At 44.3% G+C, this 25,626-nt stretch overlaps 1 protein-coding gene across 2 annotated transcripts in view; it reads right to left on the minus strand.

Moving 5' to 3' along the window:
- USP32 (ubiquitin specific peptidase 32) overlaps positions 1-25,626 on the minus strand; it is a 1,504,025-nt gene that overhangs the window by 134,040 nt on the left and 1,344,359 nt on the right. For both annotated transcript variants that reach the window (XM_086954917.1, XM_086954918.1), the window contains exon 32: positions 24,072-24,493. In XM_086954917.1, the coding sequence (XP_086811043.1) occupies positions 24,072-24,493 (422 nt within the window). The remainder of the gene's footprint in view (positions 1-24,071; positions 24,494-25,626) is intronic.

The raw sequence follows: 25,626 nt of genomic DNA on the forward strand, positions 1-25,626 counted from the left end.
GCTCCATCCTTTTAGACTCCCTATCTGCAGGTGTAGTAGGGAAAGAACCAGTAGACAACTTGGCGGAGCAGGAAGACTGAACCCCTAGACTCTCAGGTGTGGGGTAAGATTATAAAAACGCCGGGTCTCCTGGAGCTGCTTTATATCTCCTGGCCACTGACCTATAAACTGCAGCAGAGGTCATAGTCTTTTGGCAGATCTAAAGGATAGGTTCTGTTAATGCCTCATTGTAATAAAGGCTCTGAAGAAGAGGCAGACGAATGAAGAACCTCTGTAAGAATATTAAACCTCAATTTGGCAAATGGGAGAGGCAAATCCAATATTTCGGCAGCCTTTCTTATCACTGCATGAGAAGATGTAACTTCAGAAGGTGGCAGACCCTTAGGAGACACTAACTCCTAATCAGAGGAGGTATCCAATCTACTCACCTCCTCTACATTACAAAAGGAAACTAAGCCTTTTAAGGCTGGGCTGCTTCTCGTCCAAAGAGCTTACTCCTAAATGGCTACAGTCGTGGGCAACTCCCGACTGCCGCCTCTGTGGCAACGGTGCAGAATCTTTGCTGCACCTTATATGCATATGCCCGGCACTTCAGAATCTTAGAAAAACGCTTCTTCGACCACTTCTAAGAGAAGCTCAGGTGAGAACTTGCAGCGCGGCGGTGATAAGATGCCTAAGTGGATCTTGGATAGAACTCTCATGCAAAACCATAACATTTTTTGAACCTCGCCGCCATAGAGCTGGAAAACAGGGCGGCAACCAAAGAGGTCTCTGGACAATAGGCCAGGCCTCGGCCGGCTACGGACTCTTCTCTCTCTTCCCCTCCTTTCCAAACGTATGTCTTCTTGCACCACGAGTTAAAAATAACGTCTCCCCTGTTTGAACTACCGTTATTTTCCCACACTTTTTATTTCTCTCCTTTTATCATGAGTTAAAAATATTGTGTACCCTGGTTGATTTCACCCCATTCCTTTCATTTTTTTTTCTCCTTTAGATCTTTTTCCCCGTTAAATTTGCATATTTTATGATATCAGTTTTTAACTCCATTTAAAGTTGATTTTGTGTTTTTTATGATGTATACGCTGTTTGCATGGAGGTAAGCCCACCCTTTTATGATTTTTTTTAAATCAAATAAAGTATTATTATTAATATTACTCACCTCCTCTAGGCCCTCAAAGTCAGGTTCCAAATTCACAATTCTGCAGCACCTTCATGCTCTTCCTGATACCTTTCATCTCCTAACAACCACTGAACCTCCATATGGGATCGAATTATAAGAGTCGGCAGCGCTGGTGACTTCAGTACTTCAGTCTGAGTCAGCTGCGGACAAACCGGCGCAGGTTCAGATCCAGAGGGCACCGGAAATGGCTCAATCTACACCAAAGGGTCATGCCCTTCCTGCAACGGAAACTGTGTAGACCGTCACAATGCCAGCAGATACAGGCCTTCGCAGACATTAGCATAAACTGCATGAATGGAGCCTGCTGGAAATAAGCTGGAAAGCCTCCAAGCGAATAAGAAAGTGGACCATCGGAGCCCGCAGGCGCACCAAATGGAGTCACAGCCCTCGCAAAAATGCTGAACATAGCTTTAAGAAAATAAGATGGATCAGAGCGATGAGTCGGGAACAACAGATACACCGAATCCTGGTTCGAGGGCTCTGGTGCCGAATGATAATCTACCAAATCTGGGTCCGGTCCTGGAAACAGAGTGATCGGCGCGGAGGCGGAGTCACAGGCTTCGGAACCGGAGGAGTGCTAGACCTTGGAGCCGGGGACAAAGCAGGACACATCCACGGAGTCGGAGAGATCTTATCCCAAAGCAGAGGTCTTAGATCCGAGTATGCCAACTTTGAAGAACCATCTTTAACCCCTTCACTGCGGGGGTAATTCCCAACGGTACGGGGGGCGGAGGGGGTTGAGCACGGCGCCGAGGTGCTCGTGATGAGCCCAGCTCATCATGAGTCACAGTGGAGCTGGGCTCGTCATAACTCCGCCCACTGATTAATTCTCCCACACAGGCGGGGAATCAATCGCGCGTGGGCAAAGCGCAGCCATTATGAAGAGCCCAGCTCGTCATGAGCACAACTCCACTGTGACTCATGACGAGCTGGGCTCGTCAATAGCACCGAAGGAGTTAAAAGAACAACACTGAGATCCATAGCGCTGCTTCTTCTTATGCTTTCTCTTGGAAAACCTTCAAGTGTAGCGAGACAGAAACTTTGAACGAGTTTGAGACCTCCGACAACCCCTCTTCTGCTTTTTAGTCCTTGCCATAAAAAACTTAGCCTCGCTTTTCTTCAAGGCCTTAGGGTTCCCCTGGCGACACGAGGAACAGGCCTCAACGTAGTGGTCCGATGATAAACACCAGAAGCAATCTTCATGCGGGTCAGTAATAGACATTTGACCACCGCAATCACTACGCAGCTTAAGACCTGACTTCCTTGTAGGAGACTTCTTCAACAGCAACAAAGTTGCAACAAGAGAATCGAAGGAATCTTCCCAAAAATGAAGAGCTTGGAAAAAGCCTGTTACATGTCAGCGGCGTGGCAAAAAGGGGACCGATGTCAGGACGCCAACAAGGTCTTCTTATGGCTTTGATGATGTCACACAGAGTTGCGTGCAGAGCCGATGCATCGTGACATACTCATCAACTTGGGGGAGCTACGGAGAAAAGTTTCAGAGGAATTCTGCCCATGGGGGTAATTCAAAGGGTGTGGAATCCACAGGCAGATGTATCCATCAGAAACAGACTTTTTCTATAATGATGAAAAGAAATAGCAAAATAATGGATTTGCTACTAATAAGTCCACCGGAAATGTAGCACATTGTGTATTCCTTCAAAGTGGACTGAACAAAATAAAAATAACTTCTGGTGCATTGAGCTAAAAAAAAGGCACGTTCACATTCAGCGCAATTATCACAAATGTATAACACCGCCCATCAACACGGGGGCAATTTGAAGTAAATAGCTGTGTCCGCGGAATCTTTGCCAGAGATCTGTGACATTTAACAGGAGACTACATATTTCACATTACAACATAAAGCAATTGCTCCTTCTTGCTCAAAAGGAACTGTGTTAAATCATCCCACTAGCTCTCTATCATTAAACATCAACAGCCTCTCCAATCCTCACGTGACACTTCAGCAATATCCCATCAAACATTAGATCCTCACCAATCGTCCCTTGTGTTTCAACCATATTCAAACCTTCCTAATTCTCTTCCAATTTATTCTGATGTTATAGATGTTTTAACTTTATCTCCCTTAACATAGTGCCAGCAGATGCCCCCACTCAGACATTGCAATGTTTCCTCACTCTGCAGTTCACCATTTATTCATGTGTGCTTCCCATCTTTTATATTTAGGTGCCATGCTCTTTCACCATGTTAATGCGATTTTCCATCTGGCTGAAGTCAGTCCCAACTCCACCACCTGAGATAAAACTGTTGTGCATTTATTGGTCGGTACCAGGCTCAAGAGACAAAAACTGCTTGGATGGTTGGAAAGTTATTCCTGTTAGATCCCTCAGCTTGTTTACCACTTCTTGCCAAAACTGCTATATCACCCTACTTTCCCACCACATATGTGAAGGCATTTAACTGGCTTACTCTTGAAGGCAGAATCCAGCTCAAGCTGGCCTGCATCACTCACAAAGCCTTATACACGGACAACCCAAAGTATCTCACCCAAAAAAATGTGTTATCTGGGAGAACCAGAAACTCCTGGTCCGCCAGAGACCGTGTGCTCCAGCCACCCTGCTTCCGCAATGCAAAAAGATCTACCAGAGCATTCTCTGGGGACGCATCAAGAATCTGGAACTTGCTACCTCCCTCCATCAGAATTCCTATGTTGTTGCGCTTCAAAAAGGAAGCGGAAACCTTCCTAATTAGCAAATTCCTCCATTAAATCTTTTTTATTGCGCATTCCCCTTCTCATGGCCTATGTTTCTGTGCATAATCTCCTGTATTGCTTGGCCCTCCCCATTTATAAATAGTTCCCCTTGTTTGCCGACATGTTGCTCGCTGATTTTGGTACTGTACTGTTTATTGTATATAGCTCTGACTTTTATCCTACTGTAGTCAATTCTCAAACCCGATCCTTGTATTTTGACTATGCCTATACTGTAAGCAACGTGTTTATCCCTGTAAAGCACTCCGATACACTAACGGGTCATGTTTGCGCTATATAAAACCTCAAATAAATCAATAAAAATTAAATAAATATATACACACTATCGTAAATCCTAAATTTATGATGGTGAATATATATATATATATATATATATATATATATATATATATATATATATATATATATATATATATATACACACACGTATATGACTCTACGGAGGGTGGGGTACATTGCTTTCCCTGCCCCTGCCTGGAGGATTCTTGGCGTGGAGGTTGGCAGTGTTTTAGGGGACTCGAGGAAGCCCTGGGATTGAACACCCATCGAGATTTTAATATCGCCGTCTTGCACAATACCCAACATCACACAGCAATTACTGAATCCCAGTGGAATACTCACCTAGTACAAAGAACTCTGGGACTTGCAGTTTTGATTGATCAGCGACGGAGTGCACAAGCCCATGGCTTGGGGAGGAGCGAGCTCTCACCTATGGGCATGTTGCAGGACAGTTCAAAATGGGGGTGGGCCAGAATTTTGATTGATTGGCACCTGAGCAAGGCCGTGAAGGCCGAAATGCATTATGCCGTGCTATTTCAGTTAACACTTCCACTTGAATTTCCCCTGTGTGGCTTCTACTTCTTCAGCAAGCAGGAGCTGAGATGTATATATATGAGTGAGCAAGGGCACGGACGTGCCCGAAACGCGTCTGATGACTTTTTACCCACACGATGCAGAATAAATACAAGCAGTTGGATATCTAACCTCGCCTTGGCGTGCTGATTGTGTGGTCTGTGTGCCTTTCTGTGCGGCAAGCACCTGTGAAGACGGGCTGGATGTACATATATATATATATATATATATCAATCAAAAGGTTACCCCATTGAAGATGTCTCACACGGAGGGGTTAACGCACACACACCACCGGTAGCAGCAGTTCCAGCCAGCCCTCATCCTTCCATATTGAGACTGCTACTACCGGTGGTGTGTGCGCGTTAACCCCTCGGTGTGAGACATCATCAATGGGGTAACCTTTTGTTTTGAGATATATATATATATATATATATCATCCAAATGCCCAAAAGCTTTGCAGGACGCACTCGGCAGCAAGCCTTCCTTTCGGCGTACCTGTGACAGCTGGTCCCACACCCGGATTATTTCTCGTGTGCCTTACGCGTTTCGAGACCCCACGTCTCTCATCAGAGGCAGCCTCCACAATTGAGTGGCAAGTTGTTCCTTTTAATTGTTCACATTCATGCGCCACAATAGATGTTCACGCCCACTTGAAGTTGCGTATATCATGAGATTTGCATGCTGGTAGTTATAGTCCAGAGGAACACTTCATTGCTTTACCTTTAGTAGGTTCCAACTCACATTGTGTTAATAAAAGCTTGTATTTCCTTAGTAGGACTCGGAGTGTTTCGGCCAGCAGATTTTGTCAGACTCGCTGCGCTGATCAGGTTTGAACATGGTTTCAACCACAGCCTCTTAAGGTTTCAAGATGGTGCGCCTTGCCACGACGAGGGCCGCCGTGTAATTTTTCTCATCCAAATGCCCAAAAGCTTTGCAGGACGCACTCGGCAGCAAGCCTTCCTTTCGGCGTACCTGTGACAGCTGGTCCCACACCCGGATTATTTCTCGTGTGCCTTACGCGTTTCGAGACCCCACGTCTCTCATCAGAGGCAGCCTCCACAATTGAGTGGCAAGTTGTTCCTTTTAATTGTTCACATTCATGCGCCACAATAGATGTTCACGCCCACTTGAAGTTGCGTATATCATGAGATTTGCATGCTGGTAGTTATAGTCCAGAGGAACACTTCATTGCTTTACCTTTAGTAGGTTCCAACTCACATTGTGTTAATAAAAGCTTGTATTTCCTTAGTAGGACTCGGAGTGTTTCGGCCAGCAGATTTTGTCAGACTCGCTGCGCTGATCAGGTTTGAACATGGTTTCAACCACAGCCTCTTAAGGTTTCAAGATGGTGCGCCTTGCCACGACGAGGGCCGCCGTGTAATTTTTCTCATCCAAATGCCCAAAAGCTTTGCAGGACGCACTCGGCAGCAAGCCTTCCTTTCGGCGTACCTGTGACAGCTGGTCCCACACCCGGATTATTTCTCGTGTGCCTTACGCGTTTCGAGACCCCACGTCTCTCATCAGAGGCAGCCTCCACAATTGAGTGGCAAGTTGTTCCTTTTAATTGTTCACATTCATGCGCCACAATAGATGTTCACGCCCACTTGAAGTTGCGTATATCATGAGATTTGCATGCTGGTAGTTATAGTCCAGAGGAACACTTCATTGCTTTACCTTTAGTAGGTTCCAACTCACATTGTGTTAATAAAAGCTTGTATTTCCTTAGTAGGACTCGGAGTGTTTCGGCCAGCAGATTTTGTCAGACTCGCTGCGCTGATCAGGTTTGAACATGGTTTCAACCACAGCCTCTTAAGGTTTCAAGATGGTGCGCCTTGCCACGACGAGGGCCGCCGTGTAATTTTTCTCATCCAAATGCCCAAAAGCTTTGCAGGACGCACTCGGCAGCAAGCCTTCCTTTCGGCGTACCTGTGACAGCTGGTCCCACACCCGGATTATTTCTCGTGTGCCTTACGCGTTTCGAGACCCCACGTCTCTCATCAGAGGCAGCCTCCACAATCTGCTGGCCGAAACACTCCGAGTCCTACTAAGGAAATACAAGCTTTTATTAACACAATGTGAGTTGGAACCTACTAAAGGTAAAGCAATGAAGTGTTCCTCTGGACTATAACTACCAGCATGCAAATCTCATGATATACGCAACTTCAAGTGGGCGTGAACATCTATTGTGGCGCATGAATGTGAACAATTAAAAGGAACAACTTGCCACTCAATTGTGGAGGCTGCCTCTGATGAGAGACGTGGGGTCTCGAAACGCGTAAGGCACACGAGAAATAATCCGGGTGTGGGACCAGCTGTCACAGGTACGCCGAAAGGAAGGCTTGCTGCCGAGTGCGTCCTGCAAAGCTTTTGGGCATTTGGATGAGAAAAATTACACGGCGGCCCTCGTCGTGGCAAGGCGCACCATCTTGAAACCTTAAGAGGCTGTGGTTGAAACCATGTTCAAACCTGATCAGCGCAGCGAGTCTGACAAAATCTGCTGGCCGAAACACTCCGAGTCCTACTAAGGAAATACAAGCTTTTATTAACACAATGTGAGTTGGAACCTACTAAAGGTAAAGCAATGAAGTGTTCCTCTGGACTATAACTACCAGCATGCAAATCTCATGATATACGCAACTTCAAGTGGGCGTGAACATCTATTGTGGCGCATGAATGTGAACAATTAAAAGGAACAACTTGCCACTCAATTGTGGAGGCTGCCTCTGATGAGAGACGTGGGGTCTCGAAACGCGTAAGGCACACGAGAAATAATCCGGGTGTGGGACCAGCTGTCACAGGTACGCCGAAAGGAAGGCTTGCTGCCGAGTGCGTCCTGCAAAGCTTTTGGGCATTTGGATGATATATATATATATATATATATATATATATTCACTGAAAAAACCATAGGTTTCACACCAGTTATAGTTAGGAATTAGCATTTAAAGATCCACGGCACGATCTTAAGGGAATGTTCTGTATATCAGGCGATAGCATATTACTTACGAAAGTTACAGTAAAGAGTAAATTGCGTGTGTCCAGCATGCGAGAAATGGATCTCCAAAGAATTTTGAATTGTCAATAAGAATGTCAATAAGTTAATATATGTAATTGCTCTTTGAGAAATATCATTGCAATATGTCATGTAGCTGATTCACGGCCAAATGTATCAGTAATACTCAGTTTAAAATTATGAATGTTACGTAATTTTGCTCGCTGAATAAGTATGAATATTTTGCTTGTTTTGCACATTCCAATATGGCGCCCGTGAATTATGAACGGGTAGTCCTATTTCACTTTCCACTTGAAATCACGCTTTACGTTTAAAAATGGTTCCTGTGCAACATTCTTGTTGTCACATTGAGAAAGGGCTTGACCCGAAACGCGTCTGTGAGGAGCAAATAAAGGAAATACTGTTAATACCCTGTGAGTGCTGCTACTTCTTTCCCGGCTGGGGGAGGAGACTTGGAGGAGGATTGTTACACGGCGTACCAACCGTGTTTGCGGCACCCACCGCTAGTGCCCCGTCATTTTGGTACAAACAGGAGCTCGGATATATATGTATATATATATATATATATATATATATATATATATATATATATATATATATATATATATATATATAGATATATAGATATATAGATATAAAGATATATATATATAGATATATATATATAGATATATAGATATATATATATATATATATATATCTTCAAAATTGCTCGCTTCAACCACCAACTCCCATAGGGTCAGAAAGAAAAATATATATATATGTCAGTGAGCAAGGGCGGATGCCCGAAACGCGTCAGATTTGTTGGACTAGACTTTAATAAACCCTGTGCCTTCATTTACGTTTTGGATTCGTGTGGTCTCTCTGGGTCGATGGAATGCGGAGCCCTGAAATACTGCTGTTGCTGTATCTATATATATATATATATATCTATATATCACAAAATCACCTCTGTTGAATGACTTCAAGGACACAAGGGGGATACAAGAAGGACCTCTTTATTCTCAGTTCATTGCACAGCGTAATGCATTTCGGCTTCCCCAGCCTTCTTCGGACGCCGACTGCAACAGGATGTCACCCTTTCCTCCCCTCCTTAATTGTAGAGTCGGAGGTCCCTCGAGTCCCCAACGCCCCAACCACGTTTGCAGGGAGAACAGACACAGAGCTGAGGAGAGCGCAGGGTTTACCCTCTCCTTCGTGTGTTTCACGGACTGCCAGAGCAGCAGCCCCGCATCCAGACGATTCCTGTGGCGTTCCTGGGAAATTAGATACCTCAAACCCAATGGAGCAAAAGAGCAGGATGCCAGTAGCTCCCAGGACACTTGAGGGGGCGGGTCCTTGTACCGCGTTTCTGGCTTCACGCGGAGAATATGTAGCACAAAATCACCTCTGTTGAATAACTTCAAGGACACAAGGGGGATACAAGAAGGACCTCTTTATTCTCAGTTCATTGCACAGCGTAATGCATTTCGGCTTCCCCAGCCTTCTTCGGACGCCGACTGCAACAGGATGTCACCCTTTCCTCCCCTGAAGATCCTCCGGTGCTCCATATGTGAGGAGATCAGCTGACCCGCCTCATTGGGAACACCTGCAGTCCAATCCACAACTACAGTTCCCAGCATGCAACAGCAAGGTGAGTGCTCAGGCGGGATGAAGCGCTGAATTACCCAGTCAGGGGGGCCTTGTAGTGGCAGGCAGCCTCCTTAATTGTAGAGTCGGAGGTCCCTCGACCTATATCAAAAGGTTACCCCATTGAAGATGTCTCACAAGGAGGGGTTAACGCACACACACCACCGGTAGCAGCAGTTCCAGCTAGCCCTCATCCTTCCATATTGAGACTGCTACTACCGGTGGTGTGTGTGCGTTAACCCCTCGGTGTGAGACATCATCAATGGGGTAACCTTTTGTTTTTGAGTATATATATATATATATATATATTCACTGAACAAACCATAGGTTTCACACCAGTTATAGTTAGGAATTAGCATTTAAAAAACCTATTAAATTCACTGAAAAAACCATAGGTGTCACACCAGTTCTAGTTAGCTGGAAATTTTACTGACATAAAACCATTGAAATTCCCACGTTATAGTTAGTTGGACTCACTATAACTTGCGCGCCTGCAATGCACTGCTGATGATGTCACATATTACATCACTCATGACACGGTCAGTGACATCACTCATGACATCACTGATGACACCATCCAGTGAATGTGTGTCTTTCTGAAAAATAAATATGTTTTATATATGTATTTGTAAAGGTGGATGGAAGAATAAATGTTTAAATAAGTGTCTAAATGGATGTTTTAAAAAAAAATGATTGATTAACTGGCTTATTAAGTGTATCTTAGTGAATACATATATTAGCGAGTAATGTGTAAATATTTAAATGTTTGTATCAGTGTTTCACTTTGTGTATAAGTGGCTGCATGGGTTGGTGAGTAGCTACGTGTGTGTGTATGGGTTATTAGATGTTTTTTTTAGTATCAGTAAGAGTGTCTGTATGGTTTGGTGGGGGTATTACTTAGCACATAGATGCATCAATGACTGACTCACTGTTTGTTTGTGTTTTGAAGACAGCTTATGTGCAGGACTGTATGGGTGGATGAGTGTGTATATGTGTGTGTTAGTGAGTGAATGACTGTCTCACTAGTGTCTTTATCAGTAACTACTTATGTTTTAATCTAGTATATGGAGTATTGATGTATATAAGTGAGTAAATGTGAGAGTGAGAGATTGTAAGAGTTCCTGTTTAAATAAGTATGTGTTTCTATAAGTGATTGTTTAAGAGAGTAAGTATGTGTAAGTTTCCTTAGAAGTAAGGTGGTAGTGTGTGTATAGCTGTATATGCAAATAAATGGATGTTCAATAGTTTATTTGCATGTGTGAGTATGTGTGTGAGTAACTTTTGGATGACTGTCGGTGTGTAACAGGATGTATAGGTGTATCACTACATATGATGAGTGAGTATATGTATGAGTGAGTATATAGAACTGTTGGTGAATGAGTGGATGTGTATATAGATGGCGGAATTACTGAATTGGTTGTTGTAACTGGTAGGGGTATCTCTATGTTTTTGAAAATGTTAGTTTCTATTTTTGAATATGTGTTTCAAGGGTTACATTACACCCAAAGGAGGTCTGTCAGTCTGTCACAAGGATGGTGTCATCAGTGATGTCAGGAGTGATGTCACTGACCATGTCATGAGTGATGTAATATGTGACATCATCAGCAGTGCATTGCAGGCGCGCAAGTTATAGTGAGTCCAACTAACTATAACGTGGGAATTTCAATGGTTTTATGTCAGTAAAATTTCCAGGTAACTATAACTGGTGTGAAACCTATGGTTTTTTCAGTGAATTTAATAGGTTTTTTAAATGCTAATTCCTAACTATAACTTGTGTGAAACCTATGGTTTTTTTCAGTGAATTTCGTAGGTTTTTTAAATGTTAATTCCTTTCTATATCGAGTTTGTAACCTACGATTTTTTTTTTAATTTGCTCTTTTGTGTGAGTATTAATTAGTATTATTTTTTTATAATAATATTTTTTAAATTTTTTATTTTTTTTTAATAGTTTTTCTTGGGGCGCTCTGGGTCCGCGCACCGGTAAGCTCTCCGGAGAGCACACCCAGAGCGCTACTTGCGTTCGTGTAAAATATATATGAATGAAAAGTAAATAATAACGCAAGACATTTAGTACCATACATATAAAAGCAGTTTTTTTGAATAAGGAAATGAAAATAATTTTGCATTTCCGTGAAACTATCAAAACGTCACTTCGGCGCGCCGCGTAAGCGCCCCTGGAAGCGCTTACGTCCGCGCCCCCGGAAGCGCCTACGTTCGCGCCGCGTATGCGCCCCCGGAAGCGCGCCGGTGCGCGCAGCGTCAGCGTGTCAAGTCATATGACCTTAAAATAACACTTTTCATTGGTTGCTAACAGTTTTTTTTTTACAAAGAATGAAATCCCCACCCATTTCCTTCACTTCTTTTTTCACTTTTGTGACTGAAAGACCTGCCTTTTTTCTCTTCGATCTTGCTTGGTTAATCATGGCTGCCAGACCATCCAGCAGTGAAGATGAGCCTGAATTCATTGATGAAGAGCCTCCTCAGCCAAAGGTGAAAGAGCATTTCATCTGGAATTTTTTTCCATACCAGATGACCAGAAAAGGTGAATGCTCCAAAAGTGGAGTGCAGGATCTGCCATACAGTCCTGTCACGGGATGACCCCACTAAGAAATATTCTTTTGGGAACTCCACAATGCTTCGCCATGTGGAGAGGAGGCACCCCCAGAATTTTGCCCGGGAAAGTGTCAGGGCTCTGGCACAAGAGGTTCCCAGTGATGGTGCCTCTACATCCACCGGAGGAGCAACTACTTCAGTGAGGGGGCGATCGCAGGAGCTGGTTCCAAACATTCAGCCTGCATTCAACAAAGGTGTCCTGAAATGCAGATACTGCGATCAACTACTTACCTTTGGGGAGAAAAGTGTCCTGCTCATGGTTCGAGCATTGGAGAACCATCGCTGCCGTTCCCAGCCCTAATTTTTTTTGTTTTTTTGCTCCTGTTGAGCAGTTTCCATTCCCTGTTTTTGTTTCTGTTCTAAAAAAAGAAAAAAGAAGAAAAAAAAAAGTTCTTTTCAGAACTACCTCAAATTCTCATCAAAGAGCTATATTCTTAAAAAAAAGAATAAGTGAAGTGGAGTGCATTGATAATGGAAAGGAAAATGAGTAAGAAAAAACAGAAAGGTAGGAGAGGAGAAAGGAAGTGAAGTAGGGGGACTGAAAGAAGGTGAGTGTTAGGAAGGAAAGAAAGGAGAAGGAGAGTGAACATGGGGAATGTGGATATTCAAAGAAAATGTTGAAAAGGAACGGGGGTGTGGAAGGGTAAGAAAATATGCATTGCTGGAGTTGTATAATTTTGGTGACACACTCCAGCAATGCATCACTTTTGCGCTTACAGATACGTCTGAAATACTGACGTATCTGTAAGTACTTCCGACATAATATGTCATATATTTAATATGACGCATGACTAGAAGACTGAAGGACTCATTTATGAGGCCATGCGTCACTTTAACGCCACCGGTGTGTCACTTTTTGTGACGCACCAGTACTGTAAAAAATGCACCTTATTCCGTCATATTTACAAAGTGACGCATCTAGGTAGATGTGTCACTTTGTAGGCCCCTGCGCCACATTATACCTACGTCAGGTGTAATGTATGCAAAAGGGACGTTTTGACACAAGAAAGGGTCGTAGAGGTGACGCAGTGAAATCTATGAGATATCACTGCGTCACTTTTATGACACTGTTGCGCCCAAATCTTGTGCCTATATCACAGCAGGCGTAAGACTGATGCAAGCCCTTTCACATGGGGCCTGGCCCCATGTGAAAGGATGCATTGCTGGAGTTGCATCATTTTTGTGACAAACTCAAGCAATGCATCACTTTTGCGCTTACAGATACATCTGAAATACTGACGTATCTGTAAGTACTTCCGACATAATATGTCATATATTTAATATGACGCATGACTAGAAGACTGAAGGCCTCATTTATGAGGCCATGCGTCACTTTTAACGCCACCGGTGCGTGACTTTTTGTGACGCACCAGTGCTGTAAAAAATGCACTTAATTCAGTCATATTTACAAAGTGACGCATCTAGGTAGATGTGTCACTTTGTAAGTCCCTGCGCCACATTATACCTACGTCATGTGTAATGTATGCAAAAGGGACGTATTGACGCAAGAAAGGGTCGTAGAGGTGACACTGTGAATAAACTGGGTTTTCCCCATGCTACGCTCCCCGGAGCGCGTACCGGGCGCTCCCCCCGCGCAAATCGAATTTTTTTTTTGCCCCGTGGGACCCTATTATAGCCCCACATCAAACCTAGGGTGCCAGGGGGGGGGGGGGGGGGGGTCTACCCTGCCCCCTTATGGTCATTTCCCCCTTTTCTTTTGTCACCTCTTGTGTCTTGATCCTACCGAGACACAAGATGGCAGCCGCTCCGGACTGTTTTGAATGTTTACAGACACCCGTGAGCCAATCAGCTTTCCGTGCCCAAGTCGCGTAGCACGCCCGGTGCGCTCCCCGGTGCGCGTACCGGGGCGCACCTATAGATATATACATTTTTTTGAACCTAAATTACTCAAAATCCACTAGAGCACATATCTTGAGACATAGCAAAGGCACATCGGGCTACCAGTCCCTACAATTTTGCCAAGTTTGGTGGAAATCCATTCAGCCGTTCGGGCTAAATGCGAGTTCGACCGCCCTATGGAAATTAACATGGGGAAAACACGTTTTGGGACCCCCCCCTTTTATGTCGGCCCCCGCTTGACGAATCCCCCCCAAACTTTCAGAGAAGGACCGGAGCTCCGCGAGGCAAATTTGAGGAAATTTTCAGGCAGATTCGTCAACCGGCGCCAAAGTTATTCACAATAGAATTTTGAGATTTCGCATTGAAAAAAATCCTAACTATAACTACCTACTGGCGACCGCCAGTAGGTAATATATATATATATATATATATATATATATATATAAATATATACACCATCGTAAATCCTAAATTTGGGACATTCATTACTATTCTTGGGGTTAATCTTGTGCAACAGTTGAAGTGTCACAAATATTTCATAAAAGTGGAGGCTCTAGTATTTGTATCAGTTTACTTGTTGGGTCGTTATGCTTGGACGCCAACCATGGTACCATGTACAGAAGTTGTGTGGCTTTGTAGTAGATACTTAAGTCCTAGGCCCCCCCCTCCCGCCCCCCACACCCTCCTCCAAAGGCAGTGTATGTGTGGATTTGCTTTCTTCCCAATAGAGTTTCCTTATTAATAGATCTAGTTTGAGGAAACTAGCTTCTGGTATTGGTTTTGGCATTGACCTATGCTGCACTACATATAAGTAGTGCTGGACAACTATCATTTTACTTATAGCTTTTTGTCCCATCAGAGACATTGCATACCTCAGTCACTTAACAATGCTAGCTTCAAGAGAAATCAGAAACACTATAACACTGGTATCAGATACTACCTCATAATGTTCACTCATATACATGCCAAGGTATCTGAATGGTGTAGCTTGAACCGGTAAGGGGATTTAGTTCAGTTGGCCCAAATGAACACCACAACTGAAAGTGGAGTATGTCTCCACTCCCTTAACGTATTCTCAATCAGCCCCAAGAGTTTTGCTGGGTCCGCCAATGTTAGCAATACATCAGTGATGTACAACAATATGATATACCTTGTATGTTAAACTAATATCCCAACTTGTAAGTGTCTATTATGTCTTATTTGCACCAGGGGTTCAGTTAGAAGCACAAACATCAAGCGATATAAAGGGCATCACAGTCTTGTACCTCTGTATACTTGCCAGCTATCCAAAACTTGCTTCCCTGTTTTAAAGCCCATACAATAAAATAGTGTTAGCAATCTCAAAAAGACAAATCCTAATTTACATCCCTCGAACCCTTTTGACCATAAATCTTCAACTTACCGTATCCAATACTTTATGGGCATCTAAAATTACTACTGGAGACTGTATTCAGAGTGCTATTCTTATGTTCAATTAACAAAGGTGCATTTCTAATATTTATGCGCGTACTACGTCCACCAACAAACCAGCCTGTTCACAGGAATCAATTCACCCATCACCACTGCAGAGCTTCTGGCAAGAATTTCTCAAAATTGTATAGTTTACATTCATCACAGATAGAGGTCTATATGGCTTGCAATATTAAGGGCCCATTCCAGCCTTAGGAAGAACCTCAATCCTCACTTCCCTGAGCATTTCCAGTAACAGACCTTTCTCTAGCACTTCGCTGTACAGGTTTATCAATGACGGAGCAAGTAAGAACATATATATTCTGTGCAAAACTCAATAGGGAGGCCATCATTTCCTTGTATTTTCCCTGTTACTAGTTGCTGGATGATCCATTTTATAGCTTCAATTTCTTCCTCACCTTCTCTCCTAGCTCAAGTAGCTATGCCTCAGTAAAAATCTGATCAATGCCTCTATTGTTAACTGACACTTGTTCGCTGTAGAGGTTGGGGTAAAAGTCTTCAAATAGGTTATTTATTGCACCCCGATCTGCCAGGGTAACAACTACATGATCTCACATTGAAAAAATATTGTCCTATTACTACCCTCTCCACAGTAGCAAGCCTATAAGATTTCCAGACTTAGCTCCACCATCATGTTACATTCTACAAATACTCTGAGGTAGTGTTTGCCTAGTCTAGTCCGTCCTTGCTCAAAGACGGCCTTCTTAATTTCTCTCTTTACGGTGAACTTCATCCAATGCTATCAGTTTGTCTATTCCCAGAATCCTTTTTTCGAATCTAGTTATTATACATGTTCGACTTTGCCTTACTACATATATTAGGCACATGTATTGATCCAAATGATGACCTTAAAGCCTACCATAAAGTCCCAGATGTATTAACCAAATTTGTGGTATAAGAAGAGAATTCATTAATAGCCTTCCTATGTTCCTACCTATATAGGCATTCTAATAATTCCCCTAGTTGTAATTTCCACTGAGATATCTCCACTGAGGTATCTCCACTGCGGTATATGTCTTACTTGCCTCCCCCAGGACCACGTAGGCTACAAAGATGCATGATCAGAGAACGTGCCATTCCCCATGTTCAGACTGCAGATATTTAACTATATGTTAATGGTGCGTAAAAGCAAAATCCATCTTCTAGAAAGTTCCATGTGGTCAGGAGTATAAAGAGCATCCATGCGCCTCCCCATATTGTTATCTCAAAATTTCTACAAAATGTAGTCTTTCTGCGGCCTTCAAAAGTCCTAGAGAGGACAGTCCTAATGCTCTGTGAGTTGGTTTAGAACTGTTGAATTGCCTAGTGAGTGCACAATTAAAGTTTTACATCCAAGTATATTTTACTGTGAGAAGCATTGTAAATGCTTTAAAAAGGAGGTCCAGGTTTGGTGCATACATGTTAAAGAGAAAAATAGGGTGCCCACATAATGTCACAGTCACCTCAATGTACCTGCTGTTTGGATCCTTAGAAACATGTTCTATGTGCCAAAGGGCCACACTCATATCAACTGCGTGGACCTAAGCAGTTTGTTGTGTTCAAGCCAGTATTATGTACCCCAATCTGGGCTTAAATGACCTTTCACCAACATGTGTCCTACCTTGCTCTGCAAAACTGTTCTAGCACAGAACTTTCACTAGTTATGAGCTGAAAAAATTTCAATCGGGTTCCTTGAAACTAGCCTAATTTATTATGCATAAGGATTCTTGGAAAAGTCCCCTGCACATGACGTACATACCAGGATTGCCATATTCTGTATAAACGCCATGGTCATCTTCATCCTAGGGCAAAAAAACTACTTTGCATAATTGCAGGTATTGATTTAGGCTCATTTACATAATTGTACTCGCAACATAACAATTGCGTTTGGAACCCTGAGGCTATCTTTATGGTATAAAAGAACCATACCTTCACTAGATAGAAGGAAGAGATGCTTCCACATTGACAGAAGACACAGAGGTCCTGGTCTGCGGAAGCTCCAGCACACAGCGGTCTGACATCCCTGGGGTGTCCAACTCGAGACCGAGACGTGCTCCTTCATTCTCTCCCATCAGGTAAAGAGGTTTGCTCTTTCCTAGGGGATTCCTGGTTTTACACCCATATACATGTTAGGTACACTTAGGTAGGGTCAGCCTCGTAAGAGTACGCTTGATTACTGTCATGTCTAAATGCCTGCATATATTCACTGTTTTAGCACCATGGTAGAATTCTACCTTTTATTTACTCTGTTGGTGCTTCTAATCTTATACATTCGGTTCTGTCTAATGATTCTCGCAGCAAACATGTTTTATACCAGAATGACACTGGTTCAATAAATGCTTGTTGAAAACTTCCCCGTAGTTTATTCTGGGTATCTCTCTGAGCCTAAGTGAGCATGATTGACTGTGGCAAAAGTACTGTACGGTTTTCACGCTCCCTGAAGGATCAAGGGTGTCATGTTCGATAGTTGCCTGAAACTGTGAGCTAGCTGGTCTATAGGCTAATATGTCCTTTGGGGGGTGTCCGGAATCAGTCTAGACAGCAATACCTTTGTTTATGTTGTCTAAACATGAGTAGCCTATGTATTTTTAGGAACTACTCAACACCAGAATGAATGACAAATTTTGTTGCATCACAGCAATCCTCAATAGCTTGGGATAGAGGACATCCAGAACTTTCAGTAACACTAGGGCTGCCTTGTCCATTAGGGATTCGGGTAATAGCTTCGAAAACAGCTGGTGCTTACCTATCGCAGAACAAGACTCATTGAGGAAAAAAATGCTTGCCAAATGTCTCTGGTAGGAAAGGAATTGGGGTATACCTTACTGGTTGATGCTGCAGCAACTATAATCTCTGGGGTAGGATGTTGTGTAAGATAGTTAGCGTTGCTGGGTGTGGTCAATTGTGCTCAGCGACCTGCCGGTTAACTTGTGGTCCCGAACATGGTTTTACCCCTAGTGCCCAAAAGGGTATCTGTGAGGACCACATTAAAAGGTAACAGAGGTTCTGTAGGTACCTGATCTAACTGTAGAATCTCTGTCAGAAAAGAACACGTTTTGCAGGTCTAGTACTTCTGTCACCCTCTGCCTCATTACAATGAAGGAGGCGCTTTCTTTGTTGTCAGGGCCTAGAGGAGAAACAATGCCAGTATCTGGAGAAGCATTCAGGCTACTGGCATCATGTAATTCCACTTGTCAGTTTTTCTCATCATATTGGGGGACAAAATCATCCCTTCTCATTAAAATTGTCATTGTCTGAATCAATGCCGAATAAACTGTGTAAAGTCTCAGCACTATCACGTAGTAAGGGCAAAGGCAAGGTATCAGAAACAGAAAGATTGATGGGTGACTGCGCTCCAGTGGTACTAGGGCGCTGCCTTGGTTGAGGTCGGAGTAGATTCTGCTTGGAGTTGGATAGCAAAGTGGGCTGCAAATCCTTCTCTGGTGTTAATATACCTCACATTAGGCATAAAATACATTATGCGCTGACCTCATAAGCATGACCACATTATGCAATCCTTAGGGCCTGGCGCCCTTCCAGTACATAGAGGTACCACTTATGCCAATGACCCCAGGCCAACTGGCCTTACACCAGGGTTCAAATGCTCCACGTCCAAAATGTCAGGGCTCGAGGGGGGACCTCTCAAATGATCCCCCTGGCTACCCTGGTAGCAAACACAAAGTGCGCACCGCGCTGGGGCTGGGGTGCAAATCACCCCTTCTTTATTGACAAAGAACTGGCCCCCAACATTGCAGTTGCCCATTACGGTGGCACGACTGAAGAACAAAATGGGCCTTGGCGCTCCTGGTCTTGAGTCTCCCGACTGGGACTCTTCAAACAAATATGCGCAATGTGGAGCTGCCCACTGTCAGGGCATGCCTTCTCAATTGTAGATCTCTGGTTAAGCATGCTATCGACTTATGGCTCCCATTGGATGAGATGTCATGTTCCTGACAGAAACATGGCTCAAAGAAGATGCAGTACCAGCAATTGCTATTGCAATTCCGCCTGGTTTTAAAATCTGCTGCGTACATAGGGAGGGTACAAAAAGAGGAGGGCGGTAGCAGTCATTTTAAGGGACTCCTGGGACATTGAGTCCTCAGTGATGCAAAAAATGGATGTAATGGAAGGACTAAACTTCTGTATCAAAATCAGCCCTTCAACCTCTTTTTCAGGACTCCTGATTTACAGACCCCCAGAATATGCAATAGGCGCAAATTTGGAAGTTTGTGATTATATTGCGCAGAAATCTCTTTTGTATTCGAATTTTACAGTGCTAGGGGATTTCAACCTACACTTGAACGACCCTAGCTGTGTTCATGCACCTCAGTTTGAATCTACCCTTGCAGGGGTTAATCTGGTTCAGCAGGTGAAACTTCCCACTCATATAGCAGGGCACACCCTGGACCTGGTGTTTTCTAATATTCTATCTCTGAGTTTGAAAGACCCATGTCCAGTGGTCTGGACAGGCCACCACTTGATTCCTTTTTCATTTAGTTTGGAAAAATTCAGTCAGCATGCTGGTTCCCGCAATTTCCTAAAAAGAAACCCGAAGAATCTGACGGCAGAAAGCTTAGGACCAGCCTTGCAGGAGAGTCAACCTTTACTATCAAAAGATCCTAACACAGACGCATATGCGTTTCATAACTGGATTTCTACGGCTGTAGAAGCTACTGCTCCGGCTAGACTCACTAAAACACGGAAGCAATCCCTCTCAGGCCCGTGGTTTTCAGAGACTGTCAGAATTAATAAAAGCAGTTGCAAACACCTAGGACGTCGAGTGGCGAGCGGACTACTGAGGTATAGTTAAAACAGCTTACAAGAAAGCACTTAAAGAGCTCCATGAATTGATGAGAGAGAGGCAATGAGAGATTACATGGCAAGGAGCATTAAGGAGGCAGAGAACTCAAGCAATTAACTATTTAAGTTTGTAAATTCTTTCCTCAAGCTGAAAGAATTGGAAATTGAAGCACAATCCTCCTACTTGCTATGTATGAACATCGCTGACTTCTTCGATAATAACATTCAGAAAATCTACAACCTGTTCACTGCAAGAGTTGAGATGGATAAACCTGATGTGAAGGAGAGCAGCCAGCCACAATACTCGTTTACAGACTTCCCCGCGATTACACAGCAGGAAAGTCTGGCTCAGATCCTTAGCTGCAAATCAGGTTCCCCGGAGGACCCCGGCCCCCCCAAATTATGGAATGAAGTGGCTCACTCGCTTATCAAGGTGTTGATCCATATCTGGAATACTTCCCTTGCATCCGGCATTTTCCCTGAGACGTGGACGCATGCCATTGTCCTCCCCCAGGAAAAAACCCAATGGAGTGCCAGGAGATTCGAACAATTATTGCCCAATCTCATTACTACCAGCCCCTGCGAAAATTCTAGCGGGGGCACCGACAATGTGCCCCAACACACACCCCCACTGGGCTTCCAACTCCGCCCCACTCACTGGGCTCGCTGGGTGCAGTTTCTTTCCCTGCTGCAGTTACTCTGCTCTGCACCCGGCCCCTCTGGAGTCCCACACTGGGACCCTTTAAAACAAAACGTGCCCCACTCAGGGTCCGCTCAGAACAAGTGCCGACAACTTGCCTCGAAAGGCACCAAAAAGGCGCACATGGAGCCCCCACTCACCGACTCTCTTGGTGTCTACTCCTATCTGCGCCGTTCCTCTCGGCACCGCCAATAACCAAGGGAAGCCTTCCTTCGTTGGAGCGGTCCGCAACGGCGGGAACGCTCAGGCACCAACAATGTGCACATTGAGCCCTCACTCACTGGGACTCTCTGGGCGCTGCTCCTCGGGTTGGGTCAGCAACCTGCAGGGCTCTCTCGGCTCATGAGAGCCCAGCCTCTTCCTCGGGACATCCACTTTGGCACCAGGGCTCCCAACAGCTTATGGGAGCCCCGCTTCTCTCTGCGACAGTTCTGTCCCGAGAAGCCCGTGAGTCTCCGCTTGCTTCCTGTAGCGGGCAGGACTTCCTCTCCCTACTTGCCGGAAGGCTCCCAAGCTCTGCCCATACTCAGGCAAGGCCGCCTGACTTCCTGGTCGGCGGCTTTTCTCGACCCGGCCGCCGCGGTGATTTCCTCAGCAGTGACATGCGGGGTGGGCTCCCGCTTTGAATAGAAAGCAATTGCATGGTGGGCACCCGCCCAAAAAAATATACATAAAGCGGGGTGGGCACCCGCTCCCAAGGCATCATGGGGGAATCCCTACAACAAGGATTTCCACTAAAAAGAAGGGCAGCTTAGCACTGCGCATCCCACACTCTCCTCCTTCTTGGGGCAAGTAAATCACAGCGCTCACGAGGCGCCTGAGGTCCCAAAAAGTCCTCAAGGTCCTGGAAATATAAAGGTAAAGCGCTCACAGGGCGCCAAAGTCTTTCAGGGTCCATGGGGCATAGCTGGGCTCAGGGAGGTCAGCACACACGGCCCTCCAGCAGGGAGGCAATAGTTATAGTTATAGTTATTGATTTATATAGCGCTGAATCACCCATGAGGGTATCTCGGCGCTTAGGCTGTGGAACCCTTCCTGGCTCTCCCTGTGAGGGGCCGAGCCAGGTATCCCAGCGCTGGTGGGGCCGTTGTGGAGATTAAGCAAGCTATTGCCCAGAGTTGCAGCGTGGGGCCCATGATTAGAGAAGGCGCCGAAGCGAGAATTATCGAGTCCACGGACATTGATTCTAGACCCTGCCGCGTCAGGAATTGAACCCTGGCCCCGGGCTTGATCTCTGCTTCAGGGTCTGCCGCCTCTAACCAGTGAGCCACACTGGCAAGCCCCCATGGCGGTTCCTCCTGGGCCACAGCAGCAGCAAGCACTAGAAAGTCAGGAACAGCACCCCCTCATGTGGTCACAGCCCCTATACTTATACCCAGATTCTCTTTGTCTGCAGCATAGGGCTTGGGGGAACCAGATGCAACTGGTTATGGGGGGAATTGGAGCACTTTGTTTACCAAGCTCCTCTTCCCCTTTGTCAGGTGAGGGCTTGGTGATCAGACAGACCATAGGGGGCGGAGCCAGCATTGTACAGGCTAGGCACAGATCTATTCAGGGGATTACTCCTCCCACTACTCCCAATGCAGATGTCCCATTCAGACTAGCGCTGATTCACCATGCCCCTACCTGGAGCAACACACACCCCCCTGCCCCTGTCACTCAAAAGCCAGACATGCAATTCACATTAGGCAGGCAGAAACATAGCACACAGAAATGCAAACTTCTAAAAGTGGCATTTCTAAAATAGTAATAATAAATCTACGCACACCATTTCGCAGCATTTATTATGACCATTCCAAATATACAAAACTTGACCACGCTGCTCCTCCCATATCAGGAATTACCACTGGAACACTTATCAGGAAATCCCCAATGCATTCCTATGTGAGGGCAGCCCCACAGTAGTGAGAAGTCAAAATAGCTGTTTGTCACTACCAGGACATGTCAAACACTTAAGGTACATGTCCTTTACCTACAATGCACCCTGCCCAAATGGCTAGCTAGGGCCGACTGACATGGCACACACTTTAGGTGCCACCTCACAGCGGCAGTAAAAGTGCGTGCACAGGCTCTGCAATGGCAGAGGCCTGAGATAGGTTTGCAACGCTACTTTGGGGGGTGGCGCAATCAGCGATGCAAGCCCTCCAGTAACATTTAATTTACCAGCCATGGGAATACAAGATACCACTTTTACAAGGGACTGACAGGTAAATTAAGTATGCCAAACAGGTGTAGACCAATCTTTTCAAATGTAACACAGAAAGCGCACTCACTTTACACTGGACAGCAGTGCTAAAGTGCCCAAAGGCCTAAAACCACAAACACCATGTCAGAGGAAAGGCTAGGAAAAAGGCAAAACAGTTTAGGGATGACCCTGCAAAAAGGGCCAAGTCCAACATTCAGGGTATGCATCTGAAGGCATAGAAAAGAACTGATGTCACTGTGCATGGGTGGTGCTTATACGTGGCTCCGCAGGCACTTCCTGGCACTCAGTGGTACTGCTTTAAAATGTCTTGATCCAGTTAAATGCCTGGGGGATATTTACAAGGTGAGAAATCTGCGACTAAAACTATCCTACAGAAAAAATATTACATATGCATTCAAAGATGGCTGCGTTAGATGTGTGTGCATCGATAGATCTGTGGCGGCCATCTTTGATTCTTTTTTGTATTAATACAAATGTATTTAATCACAATAAAATGAAGTGAAAAATACAAGTGTAGACAGATTATGTTATATGACAAGCAATGTGATATTGCATTGATTTGCCTGCGCCCAACCCCTTCCTCCCATGTTTTTAAGACATTTATAGGTGACTTATGCTGCTAGCTCGTTTGCCACCATTTTAGCAAACCTTTCTTCGTGCCACATGAAGTAGAGGCTTGGACCACAAATTCATTCTCTTTCATTTTTCCATTAAACGTGTTGAAAATACTTTTTTTTTCTACAAGCCAATACAAACTAATTTGAAAGTGGTTTCCTTTTAAATTTATGTCCATGTATAGGTTCTTATAGAAAATCACAAAGTGTTTTAGGGAAGAGCTTTCTAATTCAACTGAGCATTTATAATGTTGGTATATTCCACATGAAAACAGATTTATTCTTTACAGCATTACGACTTCTAAAACATAATTTCTCTTTCTGTAAATGTTATTCAATGTCACAATGATACAAGTAATGTAAAGTGTGTTTTTAAAGTTGTTGATGCATTTATATATATTTTCTAAGAAAAATAAATTGTACTTACCGAAATTGCATATAGATTGTAGATAGGCTTGGAACTAACTGTGTCTCTTTGGTCAACTGTGCTGACTCCATCTCTGTGGTTTTCAATCAAATCACTGCTACATGATTTCTGCTCACAAACAAATCCATTGGCCAAAGTCATTTCATTGTCCTGAGAATTTGATAATTCTGCCTGACTATCTCCCACAATGTTCATTTGACTAAGAACATCTGACTGCTCAGAGGACATTATTTGTTCTTGGTCCGTACCATTGTCTTTGACTGAATCCAAATTGTCTTTACTACTGGAAAGTTTATGTTTGCCTCCTATTTGGGGAAGCCGTAGTCGCCCCTTATTTCTCCCTAAAGTTCTTGGGCTACTGTTTGGGCTATTGGTTTTGCTTCCACAGTTTGTTCCAATTTTCCTTCCCTGTGATGGAGAACCTGCAAAATAAAAGCATAATTAAAGCATTCATTTGAACACTTGACACGTCTTCTTATGCCCACTCCAAAAGCCTACGCATGGTCTTCCTCGTCAGCATATGCTACCTTCTTCCTGGCAAAGACAATTATCATTTTTATGATACTGAGAGCATCCTGGAAAACAGAAAAAATATTAGTTCAATGCCAGCAGGGCAAACCAGAGCAAGGTTGCAATAATTGTAATGACTTGACACTCAGTTAACTTCTCAAGCCCTTTCAGAAGGTGAAACACATTTTTAAGTAACTAAAACGGCTTTTTCCACTGCAACGAAAGCAACTGCAGAGCAGAAAATAGCAAAAGACTAATATGTAATAGAATACACTTGCAGATTAAGTCTCTGACAGATAATGCAGCACCTTTCTCAGCAAGTTACCATTTTATCTTCCCCAGCCTTAGCCACATCACAATGTTCCAATCTATGCTGATCTTCCGAACTGCCCCAGGGAAGTAGTCACAAATAAACACTCGGATTTAGGTTTTCAAACTGCAGTCCAGATCCCAAAAAGTAAACTTTGATTGCTTATCTACTTAGCAAAACTATCAAATGTGTAATGTTGTGTTGGGTCGAATAAATTTGATTGACTGAAGCGCTGCAGGATCTGTGTCTCCTTCTTCGCCGTACCGCAGCTGTGTGGATTCGGAAGCGGTGGGAGCAGAAAGTGTGTGGAGATTGTGTGTGTGTGTATGTGTATATATATTCCTTCAAAATCGCCCTGCAATGAGAGGCGCACTCCTCCAGCTGTCAGGTAACAACCCTTTATTTCCAAAAACCGGAGTGCAACTCCGACAGATTGTGTCCATTTGCCTAATGCATTTCGGAGCTTACTTTCTCCTTCCTCAGAGGCACGTTGTCAGCACACCGATCAAAGTTCCATTCAGCCCCTCGCGTTGCTGCACCACTTTATTGACCTCCGGTGTGTCCATTTTACTGAGGTGCACGCTGGGACTTATAGTGCAGGATTCCAATTATTAGCCTCCAGTGGCTTGTGTGCTGCACAATGTTTTTTATGGACTGCTTTTCACCCTCCAGTGGGCTTCGGGGTTGCAATCCGGTTTTCCAATCAAGGAACACAGCTGCGCCGTCACGGTCCTG

Source organism: Lissotriton vulgaris, chromosome 2_1 (genome assembly GCF_964263255.1).
Source record: "Lissotriton vulgaris chromosome 2_1, aLisVul1.2, whole genome shotgun sequence".
In the NCBI taxonomy this organism is placed as follows: domain Eukaryota; kingdom Metazoa; phylum Chordata; class Amphibia; order Caudata; family Salamandridae; genus Lissotriton; species Lissotriton vulgaris.